Source organism: Ascaphus truei, chromosome 20 (genome assembly GCF_040206685.1).
Source record: "Ascaphus truei isolate aAscTru1 chromosome 20, aAscTru1.hap1, whole genome shotgun sequence".
Taxonomy (NCBI): domain Eukaryota; kingdom Metazoa; phylum Chordata; class Amphibia; order Anura; family Ascaphidae; genus Ascaphus; species Ascaphus truei.
In genome coordinates this window covers 26,350,315-26,377,083 of record NC_134502.1, presented here as the reverse complement: position 1 = coordinate 26,377,083, position 26,769 = coordinate 26,350,315, and the positions used below count along the sequence as shown (strand labels likewise).

The window sequence follows — 26,769 nt, the reverse complement described above, 5'->3', positions numbered from 1 at the left end:
GTCCTGCACCTCTGCTATTCCTGTACTGATCCCCCCCCCCCCATTACACACACACACACAGCTCTGTCACTGCACCTCCATCCTGCCCTGCACCTCTCTGCTATTCCTGTACTGCCCCCCCCCCCACACACACAGCTCTGTCACTGCACCTCAATCCTGCCCTGCACCTCTCTGCTATTCCTGTACTGCCCCCCCTCCCCCCACACACACACACAGCTCTGTCACTGCACCTCCATCCTGCCCTGCACCTCTCTGCTATTCCTATACTGCCCCCCACACACACACACAGCTCTGTCACTGCACCGCCATCGCGCCTCGCGCCCCCCGCTACTCCCGGCCCTGTCCCAGGCACTGGCTGTACGCAGACACCAGGGAGCTGAAGGATTTCCACACCTGGGGGTCGTGGGAGCACACCGTCCCCCCCCCTCGCTGCTCCTCCTCCCGGTTCCGGTTCATGTCCCCCACGCAGGCCCAGCCGGGGGCTCCCGGGCCCGACGCGCACCACTTGGAGTGGTCGACGTGGGAGGAGAAGGCGAGGGTCGGGGAGAAGGCCACGCGCTGCATGTCATACGTGTGGTACGGCAGGGAGCAGTTCGACTGCAGGACCCCCACCGAGTTCAACCAGAACTGCACGAAGAGGTCCGACTTCAAAACCTGGGACACCCAGCCGGAGTACAGATCTGAGGGGGGGAGAGGAAGGGGGAGTGCCTTATTGCCCCTGTAACATGTTATTGCAGTAACCCGCCTCCTGAGTGCCTTATTGCCCCTGTAACATGTTATTGCAGTTACCCGCCTCCTGAGTGCCTTATTGCCCCTGTAACATGTTATTGCAGTTACCCGCCTCCTGAGTGCCTTATTACCCCTGTAACATGTTATTGCAGTAACCCGGCTCCTGAGTGCCTTATTGCCCCTGTAACATGTTATTGCAGTAACCCGCCTCCTGAGTGCCTTATTGCCCCTGTAACATGTTATTGCAGTAACCCGCCTCCTGAGTGCCTTATTGCCCCTGTAACATGTTATCGCAGTAACCCGCCTCCTGAGTGCCTTATTGCCCCTGTAACATGTTATCGCAGTAACCCGCCTCCTGAGTGCCTTATTGCCCCTGTAACATGTTATCGCAGTAACCCGCCTCCTGAGTGCCTTATTGTCCCTGTAACATGTTACTGCAGTAACCCGCCTCCTGAGTGCCTTATTGCCCCTGTAACATGTTATCGCAGTAACCCGGCTCCTGAGTGCCTTATTGCCCCTGTAACATGTTATCGCAGTAACCCGCCTCCTGAGTGCCTTATTGCCCCTGTAACATGTTATCGCAGTAACCCGCCTCCTGAGTGCCTTATTGCCCCTGTAACATGTTATTGCAGTAACCCGCCTCCTGAGTGCCTTATTGCCCCTGTAACATGTTATCGCAGTAACCCGCCTCCTGAGTGCCTTATTGACACTGTAACATGTTATTGCAGTAACCCGCCTCCTGAGTGCCTTATTGCCCCTGTAACATGTTACTGCAGTAACCCGCCTCCTGAGTGCCTTATTGCCCCTGTAACATGTTATTGCAGTAACCCGCCTCCTGAGTGCCTTATCCCTGTAACATGTTATCGCAGTAACCCGCCTCCTGAGTGCCTTATTGTCCCTGTAACATGTTATCACAGTAACCCGCCTCCTGAGTGCCTTATTGCCCCTGTAACATGTTATCACAGTAACCCGCCTCCTGAGTGCCTTATTGTCCCTGTAACATGTTATTGCAGTAACCCGCCTCCTGAGTGCCTTATTACCCCTGTAACATGTTATTGCAGTAACCCGCCTCCTGAGTGCCTTATTGCCCTGTAACATGTTATTGCAGTAACCCGCCTCCTGATGTGCCTTATTGCCCCTGTAACATGTTATTGCAGTAACCCGCCTCCTGAGTGCCTTATTGCCCTGTAACATGTTATTGCAGTAACCCGCCTCCTGAGTGCCTTATTACCCCTGTAACATGTTATTGCAGTAACCCGCCTCCTGAGTGCCTTATTGTCCCTGTAACATGTTATTGCAGTAACCCGCCTCCTGAGTGCCTTATTGTCCCTGTAACATGTTATTGCAGTAACCCGCCTCCTGAGTGCCTTATTGCCCTGTAACATGTTATTGCAGTAACCCGCCTTCTGAGTGCCTTATTACCCCTGTAACATGTTATTGCAGTAACCCGCCTCCTGAGTGCCTTATTACCCCTGTAACATGTTATTGCAGTAACCCGCCTCCTGAGTGCCTTATTGCCTCTGTAACATGTTACTGCAGTAACCCGCCTCCTGAGTGCCTTATTGTCCCTGTAACATGTTATTACAGTAACCCGCCTCCTGAGTGCCTTATTGCCCCTGTAACATGTTATTGCAGTAACCTGCCTCCTGAGTGCCTTATTGCCCCTGTAACATGTTATCGCAGTAACCCGCCTCCTGAATGCCTTATTACCCCTGTAATATGTTATCGCAGTAACCCGCCTCCTGAGTGCCTTATTGCCCCTGTAACATGTTATTGCAGTAACCCGCCTCCTGAGTGCCTTATTGCCCCTGTAACATGTTATTGCAGTAACCCGACTCCTGAGTGCCTTATTGCCCCTGTAACATGTTATTGCAGTAACCCGACTCCTGAGTGCCTTATTGCCCCTGTAACATGTTATCGCAGTAACCTGCCTCCTGAGTGCCTTATTGCCCCTGTAACATGTTATCGCAGTAACCCGCCTCCTGAGTGCCTTATTGCCCCTGTAACATGTTATCGCAGTAACCCGCCTCCTGAGTGCCTTATTGCCCCTGTAACATGTTATTGCAGTAACCCGCCTCCTGAGTGCCTTATTGCCCCTGTAACATGTTATCGCAGTAACCCGCCTCCTGAGTGCCTTATTGTCCTGTAACATGTTATCGCAGTAACCCGCCTCCTGAGTGCCTTATTGCCCCTGTAACATGTTATCGCAGTAACCCGCCTCATGAGTGCCTTATTGCCCCTGTAACATGTTATTGCAGTAACCCGCCTCATGAGTGCCTTATTGCCCCTGTAACATGTTATCGCAGTAACCCGCCTCATGAGTGCCTTATTGTCCCTGTAACATGTTATTGCAGTAACCCGCCTCATGAGTGCCTTATTGTCCCTGTAACATGTTATTGCAGTAACCCGGCTCCTGAGTGCCTTATTGCCTCACCGTCTCCAAACCTCCCGTCCTTGGCGAAGCTGGTGAAGTTTTTGCCGCCGGCCGAGGTCAGGGTAACTTGCCGGTTCCAGGGCGGCGAGGTCACGTGACCATTTTTGGCCGCGGCCTGCAGGTCAGGGAGGTCAGCGGCAAAGGTTTCGGGAATGGAGGAGTCATACGCTGAGATGGTGTTATACAGGAGCTGCGTCCCTGGGGAGAGAGGGCTGTGTTACTGCTAGTGACCCCTCATCCTGCCCTGCACCTCTCTGCTATTCCTGTACTGACCCCCCTCTCCCCCCACACACACATAGCTCTGTCACTGCACCCTTCATCCTGCCCTGCACCTCTCTGCTATTCCTGTACTGACACACACACACACACACAGCTCTATCACTGCACCTCCATCCTGCCCTGCACCTCTCTGCTATTCCTGTACTGACCCCCCCCCACACACACACAGCTCTGTCACTGCACCTCCATCCTGCCCTGCACATCTCTGCTATTCCTGTACTGACCCCCCCCCCCACACACACACAGCTCTGTCACTGCACCCCTCATCCTGCCCTGCACCTCTCTGCTATTCCTGTACTGACCCCCCCCCCCCCACACACACAGCTCTGTCACTGCACCTCCATCCTGCCCTGCACCTCTCTGCTATTCCTGTACTGATCACCCCCCCCCCACACACACACAGCTCTGTCACTGCACCTCCATCCTGCCCTGCACCACTCTGCTATTTCTGTACTGCCCCCCCCCCCACACATACACACACAGCTGTCACTGCACCTCCATCCTGCCCTGCACCTCTCTGCTATTCCTGTACTGATCACCCCCCCCCCCACACACACAGCTCTGTCACTGCACCTCCATCCTGCCCTGCACCTCTCTACTATTCCTGTACTGACCCCCCCCCCCCCCACACACACACAGCTCTGTCACTGCACCCCTCATCCTGCCCTGCACCGCACTGCTATTCCTGTACTGACACACACACACACACACACACACAGCTCTATCACCGTACCTCCATCCTGCCCTGCACCTCTCTGCTATTCCTGTACTGACCCCCCCACACACACAGCTCTGTCACTGAACCCCACATCCTGCCCTGCACCTCTCTGCTATTCCTGTACTGACCCCCCCACACACACACACAGCTCTGTCACTGCCCCTCTATCCTACCCTGCACCTCTTTACTATTCCTGTACTGACACACACACACACAGCTCTGTCACCGCACCTCCATCCTGCCCTGTACCTCTCTGCTATTCCTGTACTGCCCCCCCCCCACACACACAGCTCTGTCACTACACCTCCATCCTGCACTGCACCTATCTACTATACCTGTACTGACCCCCCCCCACACAGCTCTGTCACTGCACCTCCATCCTGCCCTGCACCTCTCTGCCATTCCTGTACTGACCCCCCCCCACACACACACACAGCTCTGTCACTGCACCTCCATCCTGCACTGCACCTCTCTACTATTCCTGTACTGACCCCCACACACACAGCTCTGTCACTGCACCTCCATCCTGCCCTGCACCTCTCTGCTATTCCTGTACTGACCCCCCCACACACACAGCTCTGTCACTGCACCTCCATCCTGCACTGCACCTCTCTACTATTCCTGTACTGACCCCCACACACACAGCTCTGTCACTACACCTCCATCCTGCCCTGCACCTCTCTGCTGTTCCTGTACTAACCCCCCACACCCACCTCCATCCTGCCCTGCACATCTCTGCTATTCCTGTACTGCCCCCCCCCCCTCTACACACACACACAGCTCTGTCACTGCACCCCTCATCCTGCCCTGCACCGCTCTGCTCTGCTATTCCTGTACTGACACACACACACACACAGCTCTATCACCGCACCTCCATCCTGCCCTGCACCTCTCTGCTATTCCTGTACTGACCCCCCCCCACACACACACACACACAGCTCTGTCACTGCACCCCACATCCTGCACCTCTCTGCTATTCCTGTACTGACCCCCCCACACACACACACACAGCTCTGTCACTGCACCTCCATCCTGCCCTGCACCTCTCTGCTATTCCTGTACTGACCCCCCCCCCCCACACACACACAGCTCTGTCACTGCACCTCTATCCTACCCTGCACCTCTCTACTATTCCTGTACTGACACACACACACACAGCTCTGTCACCGCACCTCCATCCTGCCCTGCACCTCTCTGCTATTCCTGTACTGACCCCCCACACACACACACAGCTCTGTCACTGCACCTCCATCCTGCCCTGCACCTCTCTACTATTCCTGTACTGCCCCCCCCCACACACACACACACAGCTCTGTCACTGCACCTCCATCCTGCCCTGCACCTCTCTACTATTCCAGTACTGCACCCCCCACACACACACAGCTCTGTCACCGCACCTCCATCCTGCCCTGCACCTCTCTACTATTCCTGTACTGACCCCACACACACAGCTTCCACTGCACCTCCATCCTGCCCTGCACCTCTCTGCTATTCCTGTACTGACCCCCCCCCCACACACACACACAGCTCTGTCACTGCACCTCCATCCTGCCCTGCACCTCTCTGCTATTCCTGTACTGACCCCACACACACACAGCTTCCACTGCACCTCCATCCTGCCCTGCACCTCTCTGCTATTCCTGTACTGCCCTCCCCTCTACACACACACAGCTCTGTCACTGCACCTCCATCCTGCCCTGCACCTCTCTGCTATTCCTGTACTGACCCCCCCCCCACAAACACACAGTTCTGTCACTGCACCTCAATCCTGCCCTGCACCTCTCTGCTATTCCTGTACTGACCCCCCCCCCCCCCACACACACACACAGCTGTCACTGCACCTCCATCCTGCCCTGCACTTCTCTACTATTCCTGTACTGACCCCAACACACACAGCTCTGTCACTGCAGCTCCCTGCTTTTCCTGTATTGACCCCCTCCCCCCACACACACACAGCTCTGTCACTGCACCTCCATCCTGCCCTGCACCTCTCTACTATTCCAGTACTGCACCCCCCACACACACACAGCTCTGTCACCGCACCTCCATCCTGCCCTGCACCTCTCTACTATTCCTGTACTGACCCCCACACACACAGCTCTGTCACTACACCTCAATCCTGCCCTGCACCTCTCTGCTATTCCTGTACTGACCCCCCCCACACACACAGCTCTGTCGCTGCACCTCCATCCTGCCCAGCACCTCTCTGCTATTCCTGTACTGACCCCACACACACAGCTTCCACTGCACCTCCATCCTGCCCTGCACCTCTCTGCTATTCCTGTACTGACCCCCCCCCCCCCACACACACACACACAGCTCTGTCACTGCACCTCCATCCTGCCCTGCACCTCTCTGCTATTCCTGTACTGCCCTCCCCTCTACACACACACAGCTCTGTCACTGCACCTCCATCCTGCCCTGCACCTCTCTGCTATTCCTGTACTGACCCCCCCCCCACAAACACACAGTTCTGTCACTGCACCTCAATCCTGCCCTGCACCTCTCTGCTATTCCTGTACTGACCCCCCCCCCCCCCCACACACACACACAGCTGTCACTGCACCTCCATCCTGCCCTGCACTTCTCTACTATTCCTGTACTGACCCCAACACACACAGCTCTGTCACTGCAGCTCCCTGCTTTTCCTGTATTGACCCCCTCCCCCCACACACACACAGCTCTGTCACTGCACCTCCATCCTGCCCTGCACCTCTCTACTATTCCAGTACTGCACCCCCCACACACACACAGCTCTGTCACCGCACCTCCATCCTGCCCTGCACCTCTCTACTATTCCTGTACTGACCCCCACACACACAGCTCTGTCACTACACCTCAATCCTGCCCTGCACCTCTCTGCTATTCCTGTACTGACCCCCCCCACACACACAGCTCTGTCGCTGCACCTCCATCCTGCCCAGCACCTCTCTGCTATTCCTGTACTGACCCCACACACACAGCTTCCACTGCACCTCCATCCTGCCCTGCACCTCTCTGCTATTCCTGTACTGACCCCCCCCCCCCACACACACACACACAGCTCTGTCACTGCACCTCCATCCTGCCCTGCACCTCTCTGCTATTCCTGTACTGCCCTCCCCTCTACACACACACAGCTCTGTCACTGCACCTCCATCCTGCCCTGCACCTCTCTGCTATTCCTGTACTGACCCCCCCCACAAACACACAGTTCTGTCACTGCACCTCAATCCTGCCCTGCACCTCTCTGCTATTCCTGTACTGACCCCCCCCCCACACACACACACACACACACACAGCTGTCACTGCACCTCCATCCTGCCCTGCACTTCTCTACTATTCCTGTACTGACCCCAACACACACAGCTCTGTCACTGCACCTCTCTGCTATTCCTGTACTGACCCCCCCACACACACACACACAGCTCTGTCACTGCAGCTCCCTGCTTTTCCTGTATTGACCCCCTCCCCCCACACACACACAGCTCTGTCACTGCACCTCCATCCTGCCCTGCACCTCTCTACTATTCCTGTACTGACCCCCCCACACACACAGCTCTGTCACTGCACCTCCATCCTGCACTGCACCTCTCTACTATTCCTGTACTGACCCCCACACACACAGCTCTGTCACTGCACCTCCATCCTGCCCTGCACCTCTCTGCTGTTCCTGTACTAACCCCCCACACCCACCTCCATCCTGCCCTGCACATCTCTGCTATTCCTGTACTGCCCCCCCCCCTCTACACACACACACAGCTCTGTCACTGCACCCCTCATCCTGCCCTGCACCGCTCTGCTCTGCTATTCCTGTACTGACACACACACACACACAGCTCTATCACCGCACCTCCATCCTGCCCTGCACCTCTCTGCTATTCCTGTACTGACCCCCCCCACACACACACACACACACAGCTCTGTCACTGCACCCCACATCCTGCACCTCTCTGCTATTCCTGTACTGACCCCCCCACACACACACACACAGCTCTGTCACTGCACCTCCATCCTGCCCTGCACCTCTCTGCTATTCCTGTACTGACCCCCCCCCCCACACACACACAGCTCTGTCACTGCACCTCTATCCTACCCTGCACCTCTCTACTATTCCTGTACTGACACACACACACACAGCTCTGTCACCGCACCTCCATCCTGCCCTGCACCTCTCTGCTATTCCTGTACTGACCCCCCACACACACACACAGCTCTGTCACTGCACCTCCATCCTGCCCTGCACCTCTCTACTATTCCTGTACTGCCCCCCCCCACACACACACACACACAGCTCTGTCACTGCACCTCCATCCTGCCCTGCACCTCTCTACTATTCCAGTACTGCACCCCCCACACACACACAGCTCTGTCACCGCACCTCCATCCTGCCCTGCACCTCTCTACTATTCCTGTACTGACCCCACACACACAGCTTCCACTGCACCTCCATCCTGCCCTGCACCTCTCTGCTATTCCTGTACTGACCCCCCCCCCCACACACACACACAGCTCTGTCACTGCACCTCCATCCTGCCCTGCACCTCTCTGCTATTCCTGTACTGACCCCACACACACACAGCTTCCACTGCACCTCCATCCTGCCCTGCACCTCTCTGCTATTCCTGTACTGCCCTCCCCTCTACACACACACAGCTCTGTCACTGCACCTCCATCCTGCCCTGCACCTCTCTGCTATTCCTGTACTGACCCCCCCCCCCACAAACACACAGTTCTGTCACTGCACCTCAATCCTGCCCTGCACCTCTCTGCTATTCCTGTACTGACCCCCCCCCCCCCACACACACACACAGCTGTCACTGCACCTCCATCCTGCCCTGCACTTCTCTACTATTCCTGTACTGACCCCAACACACACAGCTCTGTCACTGCAGCTCCCTGCTTTTCCTGTATTGACCCCCTCCCCCCACACACACACAGCTCTGTCACTGCACCTCCATCCTGCCCTGCACCTCTCTACTATTCCAGTACTGCACCCCCCACACACACACAGCTCTGTCACCGCACCTCCATCCTGCCCTGCACCTCTCTACTATTCCTGTACTGACCCCCACACACACAGCTCTGTCACTACACCTCAATCCTGCCCTGCACCTCTCTGCTATTCCTGTACTGACCCCCCCCACACACACAGCTCTGTCACTGCACCTCCATCCTGCCCAGCACCTCTCTGCTATTCCTGTACTGACCCCACACACACAGCTTCCACTGCACCTCCATCCTGCCCTGCACCTCTCTGCTATTCCTGTACTGACCCCCCCCACACACACACACACACAGCTCTGTCACTGCACCTCCATCCTGCCCTGCACCTCTCTGCTATTCCTGTACTGCCCTCCCCTCTACACACACACAGCTCTGTCACTGCACCTCCATCCTGCCCTGCACCTCTCTGCTATTCCTGTACTGACCCCCCCCACAAACACACAGTTCTGTCACTGCACCTCAATCCTGCCCTGCACCTCTCTGCTATTCCTGTACTGACCCCCCCCCACACACACACACACACACACAGCTGTCACTGCACCTCCATCCTGCCCTGCACTTCTCTACTATTCCTGTACTGACCCCAACACACACAGCTCTGTCACTGCACCTCTCTGCTATTCCTGTACTGACCCCCCCACACACACACACACAGCTCTGTCACTGCAGCTCCCTGCTTTTCCTGTATTGACCCCCTCCCCCCACACACACACAGCTCTGTCACTGCAGCTCCCTGCTTTTCCTGTATTGACCCCCTCCCCCCACACACACACAGCTCTGTCTCTGCAGCTCCCTGCTTTTCCAGTACTGACCACACACACACAGCTCTATCACTGCACCTCTCTGCTATTCCTGTACTGACCACACACACACAGCTCTATCACTGCACCTCCATCCTGCCCTGCAGCTCCCTGCTTTTCCAGTACTGACCCCACACTCCTTACCGATGTCTTGGAGCTGCGGGTATGGGTAGGTGACACACAGGAAAGACTGGCCGTTGTGAAATGCACTGTTAGGCCAATCGTATTTCTGTGCAGCGGGAGGTGGGAAGTGAGGGGTACTGTGTACCAACCAGAACCCCTGCGTCTTATCCAGGAGAACCACCCCTGGGGAGAGAGACCAATGGGTTAAAGGGTCAGTCCCACGTAGGGGCAAAGTGACCTAATGACAGGGACGTGTGTAATGGGTTAAAGGGTCAGTCCCACGTAGGGGCAAAGTGACCTAATGACAGGGACGTGTGTAATGGGTTAAAGGGTCAGTCCCACGTAGGGTCAAAGTGACCTAATGACAGGGACGTGTTTAATGGGTTAAAGGGTCAGTCCCACGTAGGGGCAAAGTGACCTAATGACAGGGACGTGTGTAATGGGTTAAAGGGTCAGTCCCACGTAGGGTCAAAGTGACCTAATGACAGGGACGTGTTTAATGGGTTAAAGGGTCAGTCCCACGTAGGGGCAAAGTGACCTAATGACAGGGACGTGTGTAATGGGTTAAAGGGTCAGTCCCACGTAGGGTCAAAGTGACCTAATGACAGGGACGTGTTTAATGGGTTAAAGGGTCAGTCCCACGTAGGGGCAAAGTGACCTAAAGACAGGGACATGTGTAATGGGTTAAAGGGTCAGTCCCACGTAGGGGCAAAGTGACCTAATGACAGGGGCGTGTGTAATGGGTTAAAGGGACAGTCCCGCGTATGCCGCCCTCCTCCTCCTTCCGACTCGCACGTCTCAGACGTGGCGTTGCCATGGTAACGTGACGTCATGACCTCATTTGACGCCGCCACCCGGGAAGGAAGAGGAGGAGGGAGGCAGCCGCCCCATGTAAGCGCCGTCCGGCCCGAGCGCGCAGCATCTGTATATGGGGGGGGGAGGGGGAAGAGGGGGGGGGGGGGGGAAGGGGGGCGGACATTTTTACAGCCCCCAAAATGTTGCCGCCCTAGGCTCGGGCAACATGGGAAATCCACGGCGGCTGCGGAACGCATTGGCAAGCTGGACACGTGATAGCTGTATTGGAAAGGGGGTGATGGCTATCACGTGGCCAGCTGCCAACACGTTCCGCGTCCACAGGAAGGGTGCATAACATGGACGGCCAATATTCACACCCCCGTGCGCGGCATGGCGAAACCGCCATGTTACGCACCCTTCCTGTGGACGCGGAACGCGCTGGTAGCTGGACACGTATGATAGCCATTCCGCCCCTTTCCCCCCCCCGTTCAAATACGGCTGATATTCACCCCACCAGCGCGGCACGTCAGAGCCGCCATGTTACACCTTTTGTGTGCGGCCGTGGATCGCGTTGGCAATTGGACACGTGTGATAGTCACCCTCCCCTGGTTCAAATACGACTGATTTTCACCCCCCGCGGCACAGTGGAGCCACCATGTTATACAACGTTTGTGTTGCCGCGGATCGCGTTGGCAGCTGGATACGTGTGACAGCCACGCCCCTCCCCCAACCCTTTCAAATATGGCCGACATTCACCCTCCCCCTCCCTAGTGGCAGGGCGGCTGCCATGTTACCCACCCTTCGTGTGGCCGCGGATTGCATTGGCAGCTGGACAAGGCGGCTGGTCGTTGTACAGGACATAGGCCCTGTCCTGCAAAGAGAAGAGAGGGTGTGGCTCTTGAAATATCAAATACTGGGAATACAAAATGGCTGCCAGATACCAGGAGTAAAAAAATGTCCATAGAGGTTACATATTCAGGACCACCAAACATTACCCCTCCCCCTATATGCCCTAAAAATGTCACCTGTTCCCTGGTGGCCCCGTAGAGCTGGCTCACGGTGTGTCCCACGGCGCTGTCTGTGCTGTTCATGAGCGAGGTCCCTTGCACCCATCCACCGCTTCCTCCATCTTGGTACATGTAGCGCATACCGTCCTCGGGGCCGCTGTGCTCCGGCTTTGGCAACTTGTACACTATAAACCTAGGGACAGGGACGTGTGTAATGGGTTAAAGGGTCAGTCCCACGTAGGGGCAAAGTGACCTAATGACAGGGACGTGTGTAACGGGTTAAAGGGACAGTCCCACGTAGGGGCAAAGTGACCTAATGACAGGGACGTGTGTAATGGGTTAAAGGGTCAGTCCCACGTAGGGGCAAAGTGACCTAATGACAGGGACGTGTTTAATGGGTTAAAGGGTCAGTCCCACGTAGGGGCAAAGTGACCTAATGACAGGGACGTGTGTAATGGGTTAAAGGGTCAGTCCCACGTAGGGGCAAAGTGACCTAATGACAGGGACGTGTGTAATGGGTTAAAGGGTCAGTCCCACGTAGGGGCAAAGTGACCTAATGACAGGGACGTGTGTAATGGGTTAAAGGATCAGTCCCACGTAGGAGCAAAGTGACCTAATGACAGGGACATGTTTAATGGGTTAAAGGGTCAGTCTCACGTAGGGGCAAAGTGACCTAATGACAGGGACGTGTGTAATGGGTTAAAGGATCAGTCCCACGTAGGGGCAAAGTGACCTAATGACAGGGACGTGTGTAATGGGTTAAAGGGTCAGTCCCACGTAGGGGCAAAGTGACCTAATGACAGGGACGTGTGTAATGGGTTAAAGGATCAGTCCCACGTAGGGGCAAAGTGACCTAATGACAGGGACGTGTTTAATGGGTTAAAGGGTCAGTCCCACGCAGGGGCAAAGTGACCTAATGACAGGGACGTGAGTAATGGGTTAAAGGGTCAGTCCCACGTAGGGGCAAAGTGACCTAATGACAGGGACGTGTGTAATGGGTTAAAGGGTCAGTCCCACGTAGGGGCAAAGTGACCTAATGACAGGGACGTGTGTAATGGGTTAAAGGGTCAGTCCCACGTAGGGGCAAAGTGACTACACGTCCAAAGGGTTTTTACAATCTTTACTCTATCTCTTGTCTGTAAACTCTTCTGAAATCGTTCACTCCCAGTTTTTCCGGGTTTTCTGCTTGTTTTACATTACACAAACGTGATCCTTTTAAATTGGATAATTCCCGATTGCACGTACCAGTCCACCGCTTTGCCGCTGTCACTGTAGCAAGAAATGGCCGCGCTGGCAAGGGGGAAGAGGAGGTGCGCCAACGCCCAAAAGAGCGCCATCTGATCGGCTGGTCCTGCGGGGCACGGAAATAAATGTAATGAGAAAATGTCGATTTTCGAATAAAGAATTTAAAAAAACAAAAAACGTGAAAAGGTACATTATACTGCAAGATAAAGTTACACCAAGTATGTTCCAGACCCTACAACATTTGGAACGTGCCAGATAATGTTACACCAAGTATGTTCCAGACCCTACAACATTCGGAACATGCCAGATAATGTTACACTGAGGATGTTCCGAAAGCTCCAACATTCGGAACATGCCAGATAATGTCACACTGAGGATGTTCCGGAAGCTCCAACATTCGGAACATGCCAGATAATGTCACACTGAGGATGTTCCGGAAGCTCCAACATTCGGAACATGCCAGATAATGTTACACTGAGGATGTTCCAGACCCTCCAACATTCGGAACATGCCAGATAATGTCACACTGAGGATGTTCCAGACCCTCCAACATTCGGAACATGCCAGATAATGTCACACTGAGGATGTTCCGGACCCTCCAACATTCGGAACATGCCAGATAATGTCACACTGAGGATGTTCCGGACGCTCCAACATTCGGAACATGCCAGATAATGTTACACTGAGGATGTTCCGGACGCTCCAACATTCGGAACATGCCAGATAATGTTACACTGAGGATGTTCCGGACCCTCCAACATTCGGAACATGCCAGATAATGTTACACTGAGGATGTTCCGGACGCTCCAACATTCGGAACATGCCAGATAATGTTACACTGAGGATGTTCCGGACCCTACAACATTTGGAACGTGCCAGATAATGTTACACCAAGTATGTTCCAGACCCTACAACATTCGGAACATGCCAGATAATGTTACACTGAGGATGTTCCGAAAGCTCCAACATTCGGAACATGCCAGATAATGTCACACTGAGGATGTTCCGGAAGCTCCAACATTCGGAACATGCCAGATAATGTCACACTGAGGATGTTCCGGAAGCTCCAACATTCGGAACATGCCAGATAATGTTACACTGAGGATGTTCCAGACCCTCCAACATTCGGAACATGCCAGATAATGTCACACTGAGGATGTTCCAGACCCTCCAACATTCGGAACATGCCAGATAATGTCACACTGAGGATGTTCCGGACCCTCCAACATTCGGAACATGCCAGATAATGTCACACTGAGGATGTTCCGGACGCTCCAACATTCGGAACATGCCAGATAATGTTACACTGAGGATGTTCCGGACGCTCCAACATTCGGAACATGCCAGATAATGTTACACTGAGGATGTTCCGGACCCTCCAACATTCGGAACATGCCAGATAATGTTACACTGAGGATGTTCCGGACCCTCCAACATTCGGAACATGCCAGATAATGTTACACTGAGGATGTTCCGGACCCTCCAACATTCGGAACATGCCAGATAATGTTACACTGAGGATGTTCCAGACCTTACATCATTCGGAACGTGCCAGATAATGTCACACTGAGGATGTTCCAGACCTTACATCATTCGGAACGTGCCAGATAATGTCACACTGAGGATGTTCCAGACCTTACATCATTCGGAACGTGCCAGATAATGTCACACTGAGGATGTTCCAGACCTTACATCATTCGGAACGTGCCAGATAATGTTACACTGAGGATGTTCCAGACCCTCCAACATTCGGAACATGCCAGATAATGTCACACTGAGGATGTTCCGGACCCTCCAACATTCAGAACATGCCAGATAATGTTACACTGAGGATGTTCCAGACCCTCCAACATTCGGAACGTGCCAGATAATGTCACACTGAGGATGTTCCGGAACCTCCAACATTCGGAACATGCCAGATAATGTCACACTGAGGATGTTCCGGACCCTCCAACATTCAGAACATGCCAGATAATGTCACACTGAGGATGTTCCAGACCCTCCAATATTCAGAACATTTAAAACCAGAGACAGAACATAAAACACAGACAAAGCTCAGTTTTAGCACATGCAGTCAGACTCATACACGGTACAGTGCCTAAATATATATGTATAAATATCTATTAAGTAAAATGGTCTTTTAGTTTGACATTTTTGGCCAAAATTGTTGTAAGCCCCTGAGCCAACTTCACGGCAGACCACAATTCAGGGGTCCCTAACGCTAATATAAATTCTTAATAACCTGTGTAATAACAGGAAGAATGATTTATAGTAAATCTGTCAATATTAGTTGCAAAGTTCTAAGTCTGATTGAAGCCTTTATTAACCTGTACATTACCAGGAAAAGCACTCTGTATTAGAGTTGTCACAACCATCCAGCAAGCAAACAAGTTCCCCTGTGTGGAGGATGCTATGGAGTGAGCCCTTAACCCTTTAAATGTGGGAGGGTGTGAGCTTAAATTAAGTAGGAGGTTGCCAACCTCCAATCAGCCAGGACTAGCTGAAACACAATTGTGAAATATACTGGACACCTAACAAGCTCCTATTGAACCCCCAAAATAACCACAACATATATATAAGCATATGAGTGTCACAGAGGAGTGCTACTGAGCATGGCAATATATATTTAAAACCAGAGACAGAACATAAAACACAGACAAAGCTCAGTTTTAGCACATCTAGTGAAACTCATACACGGTACAGTGCCTAAATATATATGTATAAATATCTATGAAGTAAAATGGTCTTTTAGTTTGACATTTTTGGCCAAAATTGTTGTAAGCCCCTGAGCCAACTTCACGGCAGACCACAATTCAGGGGTCCCTAATGCTAATATAAATTCTTAATAACCTGTGTAATAACAGGAAGAATGATTTATAGTAAATCTGTCAATATTAGTTGCAAAGTTCTAAGTCTGATTGAAGCCTTTATTAACCTATACATTACCAGGAAAAGCACTCTGTATTAGAATAGGAGCTTGTTAGGTGTCCAGTATATTTCACAATTGTGTTTCAGCTAGTCCTGGCTGATTGGAGGTTGGCAACCTCCTACTTAATTTAAGCTCACCCCCTCCCACATTTAAATGGTTAAGGGCTCACTCCATAGCATCTTCCACACAGGGGAACTTGTTTGCTTGCTGGATGGTTGTGACAACTCTAATACAGAGTGCTTTCCCTGGTAATGTACAGGTTAATAAAGGCTTCAATCAGACTTAGAACTTTGCAACTAATATTGACAGATTTACTATAAATCATTCTTCCTGTTATTACACAGGTTAATAACAATTTATATTAGCGTTAGGGACCCCTGAATTGTGGTCTGCCGTGAAGTTGGCTCAGGGGCTTACAACAATTTTGGCCAAAAATGTCAAACTAAAAGACCATTTTACTTAATAGATATTTATACATATATATTTAGGCACTGTACCGTGTATGAGTTTCACTAGATGTGCTAAAACTGAGCTTTGTCTGTGTTTTATGTTCTGTCTCTGGTTTTAAATATATATTGCCATGCTCAGTAGCACTCCTCTGTGACACTCATATGCTTATATATATGTTGTGGTTATTTTGGGGGTTCAATAGGAGCTTGTTAGGTGTCCAGTATATTCAACATTCAGAACATGCCAGATAATGTCACACTGAGGATGTTCCAGACGCTCCAACATTTGGAACATGCCAGAAACTGTTACACTGAGGATGTTCCGGAACCTCCAACAGTCGGAACATGAAAATAGGTACAGTTTGTTTGCAACGTCAGTACAGGAACTTCCAAGAAAGTAACAAGTTGTAACAAGGATGCGCAGCAACACTTATAATTTACTAATGCTGAGGTGATGTTATTAATACATAGGAAGCTGGTGTTTGACGGGAGATAGGAAAACTAGCAGACATTGTGGTTCCCATCTCCTGTATAACGTCAGACCCCATGAGATTCTCATCTATCGTTCAGATTTAGGATTTAGTCTTATGTCTTTTCCAAGCATGCTTGAATTCCCTTGCATTAGCCCCTACCACCTTGGCTGGGAGGCTGTTCAATGTATCCACCAGCCTTTCCGATGAATATGTACTACCTCACATTTCCCCTTTACCTGCCCCACGCCAATTTCAGCCCATCACCTCTTGTTCTAGCATGTCTCTCTCGCTCTGATTCTGTACTTGCAATGCATTCTGGGACCCTGGGGTCCTGATTTCTGTCTGGTTCTTTTATTCGCAATCTCGGGTTCTGTATTTGCAATGCATTCTGGGCCCTGTAACCCTGATCTCTCCCTGATTCTGTATTTGCAATGCATTCTGGGCCCTGTAACCCTGATCTCTCTGGTTCTGTATTTGCAATGCATTCTGGGCCCTGCAGTCCTGATCTCTCTCTCTGCTTCTATATTTGCAATGCATTCTGGGCCCTGTAACCCTGATATCTCTGCTCCTGCATTTGCAATGCATTCTGGGCCCTGTAACCCTGATCTATCTCTCTTTGCAATGCATTCTGGGCCCTGTAACCCTGATCTCTCTCTCTGCTCCTGTATCTGCAATGCATTCTGGTCCCTGTAACCCTGATCTCTCCCTGCTCCCGTATTTGCAATGCATTCTGGGCCCTGTAACCCTGATCTCTCCCTGCTCCTGCACATTGTATTGTATTTGCAATGCATTCTGGGCCCTGTAATAATAATAATAGCATGTTCTTGTATAGCGCTGCTAGTTATATGTAGCGCTTTACAGAGACATTTTGCAGGCACAGTCCCTGCCCCGTGGAGCTTACAATCTATGTTTTTGGTGTCTGAGGCACAGGGAGATAAAGGGACTTGCCCAAGGTCACAAGGAGCCGACACCTGGAATTGTTTAGGCTCCCCTGCTTCAAACTCTCAGTGCCAGTCAGTGTCTTTTACTCACTGAGCCGCTCCCTCTCCCATAACCCTGATCTCTCCCTGCTGCTGCATTTGCAATGCATTCTGGGCCCTGTAACACCTGCTCTCTCCCTGCTCCTGCAACGCATTCTGGTCCCTGTAACACCTGATCTCTCCCTGCTCCTGCATTTGCAATGCATTCTGGGCCCTGTAACCCTGATCTCTCCCTGCTCCCGCATTTGCAATGCATTCTGAGCCCTGTAACACCTGATCTCTCCCTGCTCCTGCATTTGCAATGCATTCTGGGCCCTGTAACACCTGATCTCTCCCTGCTCCTGCATTAGCAATGCATTCTGGGCCCTGTAACACCTGATCTCTCCCTGCTCCTGCATTTGCAATGCATTCTGGGCCCTGTAACACCTGATCTCTCCCTGCTCCTGCATTTGCAATGCATTCTGGGCCCTGTAACCCTGACCTCTCCCTGCTCCTGCATTTGCAATGCATTCTGGGCCCTGTAACACCTGATCTCTCCCTGCTCCTGCATTTGCAATGCATTCTGGGCCCTGTAACACCTGATCTCTCCCTGCTCCTGCATTTGCAATGCATTCTGGGCCCTGTAACACCTGATCTCTCCCTGCTCCTGCATTTGCAATGCATTCTGGGCCCTGTAACACCTGATCTCTCCCTGCTCCTGCATTAGCAATGCATTCTGGGCCCTGTAACCCTGACCTCTCCCTGCTCCTGCATTTGCAATGCATTCTGGGCCCTGTAACACCTGATCTCTCCCTGCTCCTGCATTTGCAATGCATTCTGGGCCCTGTAACACCTGATCTCTCCCTGCTCCTGCATTTGCAATGCATTCTGGGCCCTGTAACACCTGATCTCTCCCTGCTCCTGCATTTGCAATGCATTCTGGGCCCTGTAACACCTGATCTCTCCCTGCTCCTGCATTTGCAATGCATTCTGGGCCCTGTAACACCTGATCTCTCCCTGCTCCTGCACTTGCACTGCCTCCTGCAGTTCTATTAATAACACAGAGCACAACAAGACAATGCACAATGCAATGACTAAGCACTCACCCTTGTGTTCGCTCGCCACCGATCCCAGCAGATCTCTGTGGCTCCAATAGCTAGGCTCTCAGCTTAAATAACCTTGTGACCAGCGGGTCACATGACTTGGTTTGTCATATGACAGGCTGACGACGCCTTTACCACGAGCATCAGAGATTTGACTCACTCTTGAGTTCCTCATTCCCGTTAATAACTTCCCCTTGTCAGTCAGTTCTTCTGTCCTCGGCTGAGAGGCATGAAAAACGCCCGCGAAACGCGTCAGGCAGATGCCGTTGCTGGGCGCTTAAGGCTACGCCCCCGCTAGCGCTGAGCGCGCGGCGCTTACTTACATATATAGATATATGTAAGTCCCCACTCACGCTGTGCGCGCGCTCGTGCGCACACGCTCGGCGCTTAGGTAAACCAAAAAAATTATACTTTCCAGCGCGCTCAACTACCCGCAGTGCCGCCCCTGCGCGCTCCAAGCACGAGCGCGCTCAGCGCCAGCGGGGACTCAGCCTTATAGCGACGGTGACGTCAGGCAGCGGTCGCTGGAAAAAATCAAATTGAGGTGACTTCCAGCGATCGTGACCAAGCTGTCGCTCCGTCGCGTCTACTACAAGCGCACGCGACGGCGGCAATGCATGTTTTGACGCGACGTCTGTCACTGTAAGCGCAGCCTTACTGCGTGCGCAGGGCGACATGCACGCAATTCTAACATGCCTTCTGCGTGTGCAGTGACACGCCCACTGCGTATACATCCATTCAAATCATGACACACGGAGTTACCACCCCTGCTGGGCCCGCACAACGTTGTATGTTGTATGTGTGAGGATATGTGCGGGTATTTGTGTGTATATACTCAAACATGCCTGAGATCGGTATAAAGGATATCCTAAATACTAGCCAAAAACAAGGATCAAGTAGGGTCTGAGGTTTTCACAGCACGTAGGAAGGGGCATGCATATATCTGTCAGAATATTCACGTGTGATAATATATATATATATATTATATATATATATATAATGTGCATGTGTATATTTATGCAAGGGAAGGGGTGGTTGGGACACGAGCAACACATATACATCTCGATGTGCCCGCGTCTATATAAATAAATATATATACACAGATAAATTGCATGTCTCTATATACACACACAGACGCTGATCGCGCTGCGCATGCGCAGTTTTTATCCACTCACCCCCCAAAGCGCGGCGTCGTCCTATCCGGACTGTCTTCCCGCGCATGCGCGCCAGAGGTGAGCGAGCGGCCGCAGCGCATGCGCGTTCGGTGGCACGCAAGCCGTGTGCTGGTGCTCTGCGCTCGCGCGCCGACGATGCCTCCACGCGCTTGGCCGTTGGGCCGCGCAGTTTCCCGCCCTTTTTTTATATTCGGTTTCCTTCCTACCCGAGAAACCGAGACCGGCCACCGACCCTCCCACCTCCTCTTACGTATACACCGCGTACATACGTCATTAACTGGCTCTTATACACGGTACCGGAATTATACACAGTCTGGGACATTATATATATACAAATATACACACCTAACTCACACATACAAACACACACACACATATAGATAGATATATATATATGTGTGTGTGTGTGTGTGTTTGTGCACACAAACATATATATATATATGTTTGTGTACTCATTTGCATGTCATTGCCCAGAATCCCTTGCTGCAGTGGAAGCACTGCATGCTGGGTAATAATGGCAAACAGCAGGGTTGCAGACCTGTGTAAGGCCCGGGCCATGGCGCGGAGGCTCTGGGAAAGCCACTGGCCATGGTCGACGGGCCGCGGGGGCGTTCTCACATGACCCGCGCCGAGGAATCGGTTTCAACTGATTTGTTGCGCAACGCGCGCCCCCTCCTGCCTCCGCCCGTGTCTATGGGCGCGATCACACCATGGACTAAGCCTCAGGCTGCGTGTCGTTATCCCCCCCCCCCCCCCCCGTGCTGCGGACCGCGCTCATGCTTGAGAGCGGTGACGTCACCAACTCTCCAAGCGTTGGGCTGTCCGGCAACTTTTTCGGTAAGCACGAGCTGATTGGCTGAGGAGGTCATGTGACCCGTCAGCGTGCCTCAAACTCGATTTAATCTGTCTCGCCAAGCGCCCCGTGAGCATGGCCGGACAGATTTAAATTGATTGTGCTGACCGCGCCATGCGTGGTCAGCGGCAGCGTGGACGCAGCCTAAGGCCGGGGCCACGGCTCCTTCGCCCTGTGCGTGGGCGTGTCTAGGTTGCGGGCCTGTGACGGCACAGAGCTGGTTCGCCCTCATTGGGCGAACCGCTCACGTGACAGGCCTGTCGCGCTGAGAATTCAGTTTGAGCGTGCGGACGCGTCGGCGATCGTGACCAAGCCATCGCGTTGCGCTTACTGTAAGCACACACAACGGCGGCGGCGGCGGCGGCGGCGGCGGCGGCAGTGCATTAGTTTATATATATATATTATATATATATGTAAATACAATATACAAAATACAATGTATATATATATATATATATATGCAAATACAACTGTATGCTCATCTGCATGTCTTAGACAGGTCTGCAACCCTGCCTTTCCCCATCATCACCCAGCATACAGCACTTCCACTGCAGCAAGGTATTCTGGGAAATGACATGCAAATGAGCACACAGTGTCACTTTTTGCCTCAAAAACCATTTTTAACATGGTTCCCTATAGGCTTAAGCTTGCTGCATGGTCATTTGCATGTCATTTCCCAGAATCCCTTGCTGCAGTGGAAGTGCTGTATGCTGGGTGATGATGGGGAAAGGCGGGGTTGCAGACCTGCCTAAGACATGCAGATGAGCATACAGTTATATGTGCATATTTGCTTTCCTGTGGAGGGTTTTTGTCACTTTTTTTACTCACATAACGTAACTCAGTATTATGGTATATATATATATATATATATATATATATATATATATATATATATATATATATATATATTGGGAGAGACCGCACCACATAGTATAAATCTAATAAATGTATTGGTGCAAAAATAGTTTTAAAAAAAAACCTGAGATGCATGAGAGAGAGAGGAGGCACTATGGTGACAGAATAGAAACAAATGTGAATAATACGTTCAAGTACACCGTTTCTGGTCTAATTGAATGTATTATTCACACTTGTTTTTATTCTGTCGCCATAGTGCCTCCTCTCTCTCAGGCCTCGGCCAGGGTGGCGCTGAGTGCCCGGGCCCGGGCGAAGGCTGTACCGCCTTAGCCTCCGGCTGCGCTTATAGTGCCGGCGTCAGCAACGCGCCGTTGCGTCAAAACAAATGCATTGCCGCCGTCGCGTGCGCTTATAGTAGGCGCGGCTTTGTGGCAATCGCTAGAAGTCGGCGACCGCAGCCTGACGTCGCATCTATAAGCGCAGCCTTACTCTGCATCGCACGCGGTGGGCTCTCGGCGTTCCCTGGGGAGCTTGGCGTTCATGTCGCCCTGGGACTGTTACTGCCATATACCTGCTGCATACCCATGGGACATGCAAATAATAGGGGACCATGTTAAATGGTTTTGAAGCAAAAGGTGGCACTGTGATCATTTGCATGTCATTTCCCAGAATCCCTTGCTGCAGTGGAAGCACTGTGTGCTGGGTGATAATGGTGAAAGACGGGGGTGCAGACCTGTCTAAGACGTGCAAATGAGCACACAGTAATATTTCTATTTGGTACATGCTTTACTGTGGAGGGTTTTTGTCACTTTTTGTACCCACCATAACTTAACCAAGTATGGTGAAACCTATCCCTGCTTCATTTTTGCACAGCCAGTATAACCAACCCCACACTGATGAGACCCATTTAGGTCGAAACGGCTGTCTGTGGGTGGGTTTTCTGGCTATGCACCTTAACCCTGGCTGTGCTCAAAGCTGTGACCATGCAGCAAGCTTAAGCCTATAGGGGACCATGTTATATGGTTTTGAAGCAAAAGGTGGCACTGTGTGCTCATTTGCATGTCATTTCCCAGAATCCCTTGCTGCAGTGGAAGTGCTGGGTGATAATGGTGAAAGGCCGGGGTTGCAGACCTGTCTAAGACATGCAAATGAGCACACAGTAATATTTCCATTTGGTATATACAGCTCAACCCCGTTACAACGCGGATCCGCTTATAGCGCGATGCGAACGGGGCTCCCAATTGACGTATTTATGAATATTTTACAGCACGATTATTGGCGTCTTAAATACGTTATTGTACAACGCACACAATTGTACATTATTTCTAATGTGATCCGCTTATAGCGCAATGTGATTCTTTGGACCCCAAGCACCGCGTTATAAGGGGGTTGAGCTGTATGTATATATGTGTGTGTTATATATATATATATATATATATATATACATATTTTTTTTTTTTTGGTGGATCTCTTTAAGCCATGAATCCAATTATAGCGTTGTCTTGTTGTAAGGCCTCGGGCATGGTCGGCGCTTAGGCGCTGAGGCGCGCTGCTGCTCGGCAGTGAGCCCCTGCAGCCGCAATGAGAGCGGCTTTAGCAGGGGCTCGCGCACGCTTACGCAAGCGCGCGGAAGCGTAGGTCTTAAACAATTTTTAGTTTCAGCGCTCTCCGGAGCGCAGGGCCGGTCACGTGAGCGGTTCGCCCAATGAGGGTGAACCAGCTCCGTGACGTCACAGGCCCCCCCGCCGACACGCCCCCGCACGGCGCGCGGGCTAAGGCCAGGGAAAGCACCCGCTTTCCCTCAGCCTCAGCGCACCTCCGTCCGGCTGGAGTCACCCTGGACGCAGCCTTATTGGTGCAGAGTTTTATAAGTCTGTCTATTTAACATTTGTTCACTTTGATTTTAAGATATGTTCATAATATTTTGCGATCACCTTTTCCCTTTGTCACCACTGACATATTAAGATTGAGCACAGTTCACATACAGCGCCACACACACTTTATTTTCTAATATACATATGTATAACCTGTATATCCTGCGACCTCCTCTTTATATTTTATATATATATATATATATATATATATATATATATATATATAATCCGTGCCCCGTCTCTTCTTCAGCCTCTTTGCTGCCCCCCGGGATTATAAAATGGATGGTCATGCTGCCGTCCGCTCCTCCGGCCTGCACAATATCTACGCGTTCCTGAAATACACCATGTTCTTAATCAACGGCCTCATATTCGTGAGTCCCGGCACCCCGGCTAACCAGACGGAGACCCTTTAACCCATTTAACACGTCGCTGTCATTAGGTCACTTTACTCTCCTGCTCCCTCGTTCCCCCCTCTCTCTCTTCACCTCCAATTCTATCTCACTCATCCCTTTCTTCTCTCCCACATCTTTTCCCCTCAATCTCTCCATCTCTCTACTTTCTCCCATCTCTCTTGTCTCCCTTCCCTCTCTCTATCACTCTCCCTCTATCTCGTCCCTTCCCTTTCTCCCCCCCATCCCATCTCCCTCAATTTCTATCACTCTCCCCCCCAATCCCATCTCCCTCAATCTCTCTCCTCCAACTACCATCTCTCTCCCCATCCTATCTCCCTCAATCTCTCCCACTCCCATCTCTCCCTCATCACATCTCCCTCAGTCTCTCTATCACTCCCATCTCCCTCAATCTCTCCCACTCCCATCTCTCCCTCATCACATCTCCCTGAGTCTCTCTATCACTCCCATCTCCCTCAATCTCTCCCACTCCCATCTCTCCCTCATCACATCTCCCTCAGTCTCTCTATCACTCACCCCGTATCCCATCTCTCCCCCCATCCCATCTAATTTCCCCCCCCCACCCCATTTCCCTCAATTTCTCCCTCCCTCTCTCAATCAATCTGTCACGGTAGCTTATGACAAGATATAATGAACACCAAATATCTGGGTTGAACTGAACGAGGCTTAGATATAATAAAATATAATTTATTCCTTCAATAAGGTGAACACAGCAATATAGTACAATTAACAGACAAGAAGGTAACACTTACTTAGGGTGGGGGAATGGAGAAGTATCAGCTAGCAATTCTCCAGCAGTCCTGTGACATTCAAGATGGTATCAGAAGAAGAACTAAAAACTGTAGGGTTGACACAGTTTATATACCTGTGTAACCCTATTCTTAACATTGAATACAGACTATTGGTGAACAATTATCTGTATCCAATCCCTAACGTGGAGACACAGATTAACCCATGCCCCCCATCTAATTAGCTCATGTGTACTGGGACTCTATGGGTAGCCCCATAATTAAGTCAGGGGCAACGACCAGTCTACCAAATGAAGTATCTGCATTGTTTGTAGGTGTAGACATAACACTTACAAACCACTCCAGTTTGATGATTCTCCACCCTCAGGTAACAATTAGAGTGGCAGAATCTGTTGATTAGTACTTGATCTGTTGATTAGTACTTAGTGTAAACAATCAGGCAGTTAACTTTTGATCACGGTGCTTAGGCTCAATCAGCCGACTGCCCTTCATGACCTATTAGCATAGCAGATGGTCTGCATTTCCAGAGCAGATCCAAAATACCATGCATACTGTATATACTTTCATATCTACACATATTAATAAGTTCCATTCTGGTGGGCTCAGTGGGTCGAAATTTGCCAGTTCTTAATGCCTACAGTGACTCCACACATTGGCCAAATATCAACTCTCTGCGACCTCCAGAACTGGAGATACAGAAATGCACTTTAAAACATTAAAATACAGGATTATAATGGAACAGGGGAACATACATTTTCATGACATGACAAGGTATAAACCACCTTCCTGGACCGCAGTCCAGTTAACCCCTTGCCTCCCTGGTGAGGTCAGGGGGTGGCCATATAGGGTGCAACCCCTTTAATACCGGGCCAACCCCCTCTCCCTCTACACAATCTCCCCCCCATTCCATCTCTCCCCCTCATCCCATCTAATTTCTCCCCCCCATCCCATTTCCCTCAATTTCTCCCTCCCTCTCTCAATCTCTCTCCCCCCTCCGACCTCTCTCTCCCCCCTCCCCCTCCCACCTCTCTCCCCCCAGATTGGCGGATGCCTGCTCTTAGGCGTGGGTTTGTGGATTATTTTCGCCGGCGTCTCCTTCGTGAAGATCATCGGGGTTCAGTCCATGCATTTCATAAACGTGGCCTACTTCTGCATCGTGGCCGGCTGCCTCCTGGCGCTCCTGGGGTTCATCGCCTGCTGCGGCGCCATCAGGGAGAGCCGCTGCTTACTAATGACTGTGAGCGAGGCCAGCGCCGCCATTAACGCAGGGGTGGCCAACGCCAGCCCTCACCGGCCACCAGCAGGCCATGTAGTAGGGATATCCCTGCTTCAGCACAGGTGGCTCAGTCTTCCACTGGTCTAGAGCAGGGGTGGGCAACTCCAGGCCTCAAGGGCCCACGATCAGGCCATGTATTAGGGATATCCCTGCTTCAGCACAGGTGGCTCAGTCTTCCACTGGTCTAGAGCAGGGGTGGGCAACTCCAGTCCTCAAGGGCCCACGATCAGGCCATGTATTAGGGATATCTCTGCTTCAGCACAGAGTGGCTCAGTCTTCCACTGGTCTTGAGCAGGGGAAGGCAGCTCCAGTCCTCAAGGGACACGAGCTGGTCAGGTTTTAAGGATATCCCTGCTTCAGTACAGGTGGCTCAATGGAAGACTGGCCAACTCCAGTTCTCAAGGGCCACCAACAGGCCAGGTATTGGGGATATCCCTGCTTCAGTACTTCTTCGACTGAGCCACCTGTGCTGAAGCAGGGATATTGTTAAATCCTGACCTGTTGGTGGCCCTTGAGGCCCCCTTAACCAGGTCACTGCCATTAGTACA

General features: G+C 51.7%; 2 protein-coding genes across 7 annotated transcripts in view; one reads left to right on the top strand and one right to left on the bottom strand.

Moving 5' to 3' along the window:
• DNASE2 (deoxyribonuclease 2, lysosomal) overlaps positions 1 to 20,304 on the bottom strand; it is a 20,414-nt gene extending 110 nt beyond the window's left edge. Inside the window, exons 1-7 of one of the 4 annotated variants that reach the window (XR_012789335.1) lie at positions 20,205 to 20,304; positions 13,117 to 13,222; positions 11,890 to 12,064; positions 11,663 to 11,735; positions 10,091 to 10,252; positions 3,164 to 3,361; positions 249 to 680 (exon numbers count right to left, since the gene is read on the bottom strand). Coding sequence is in view for 3 of the 4 variants with exons in the window: in XM_075577545.1 (XP_075433660.1) it covers positions 328 to 680; positions 3,164 to 3,361; positions 10,091 to 10,252; positions 11,663 to 11,735; positions 11,890 to 12,064; positions 13,117 to 13,222; positions 20,205 to 20,250 (1,113 nt within the window). In the remaining variant the exon portion in view is untranslated. Of the gene's footprint in view, positions 1 to 208; positions 681 to 3,163; positions 3,362 to 10,090; positions 10,253 to 11,662; positions 11,736 to 11,889; positions 12,065 to 13,116; positions 13,223 to 19,032; positions 19,173 to 20,128; positions 20,148 to 20,204 lie in introns of those variants that run through there. The other 3 variants (XM_075577545.1, XM_075577548.1, XM_075577547.1) reach the window with 3 other exon arrangements.
• Positions 20,295 to 26,769, top strand: part of TSPAN16 (tetraspanin 16) — an 18,527-nt gene continuing 12,052 nt past the window's right edge. The window contains exons 1-3 of one of the 3 annotated variants that reach the window (XM_075577550.1): positions 20,295 to 20,497; positions 24,037 to 24,157; positions 25,985 to 26,182. In XM_075577550.1, the coding sequence (XP_075433665.1) occupies positions 20,340 to 20,497; positions 24,037 to 24,157; positions 25,985 to 26,182 (477 nt within the window). In that variant the 5' untranslated portion in view covers positions 20,295 to 20,339. The remainder of the gene's footprint in view (positions 20,498 to 24,036; positions 24,158 to 25,984; positions 26,183 to 26,769) is intronic. The other 2 variants (XM_075577549.1, XM_075577551.1) reach the window with 2 other exon arrangements.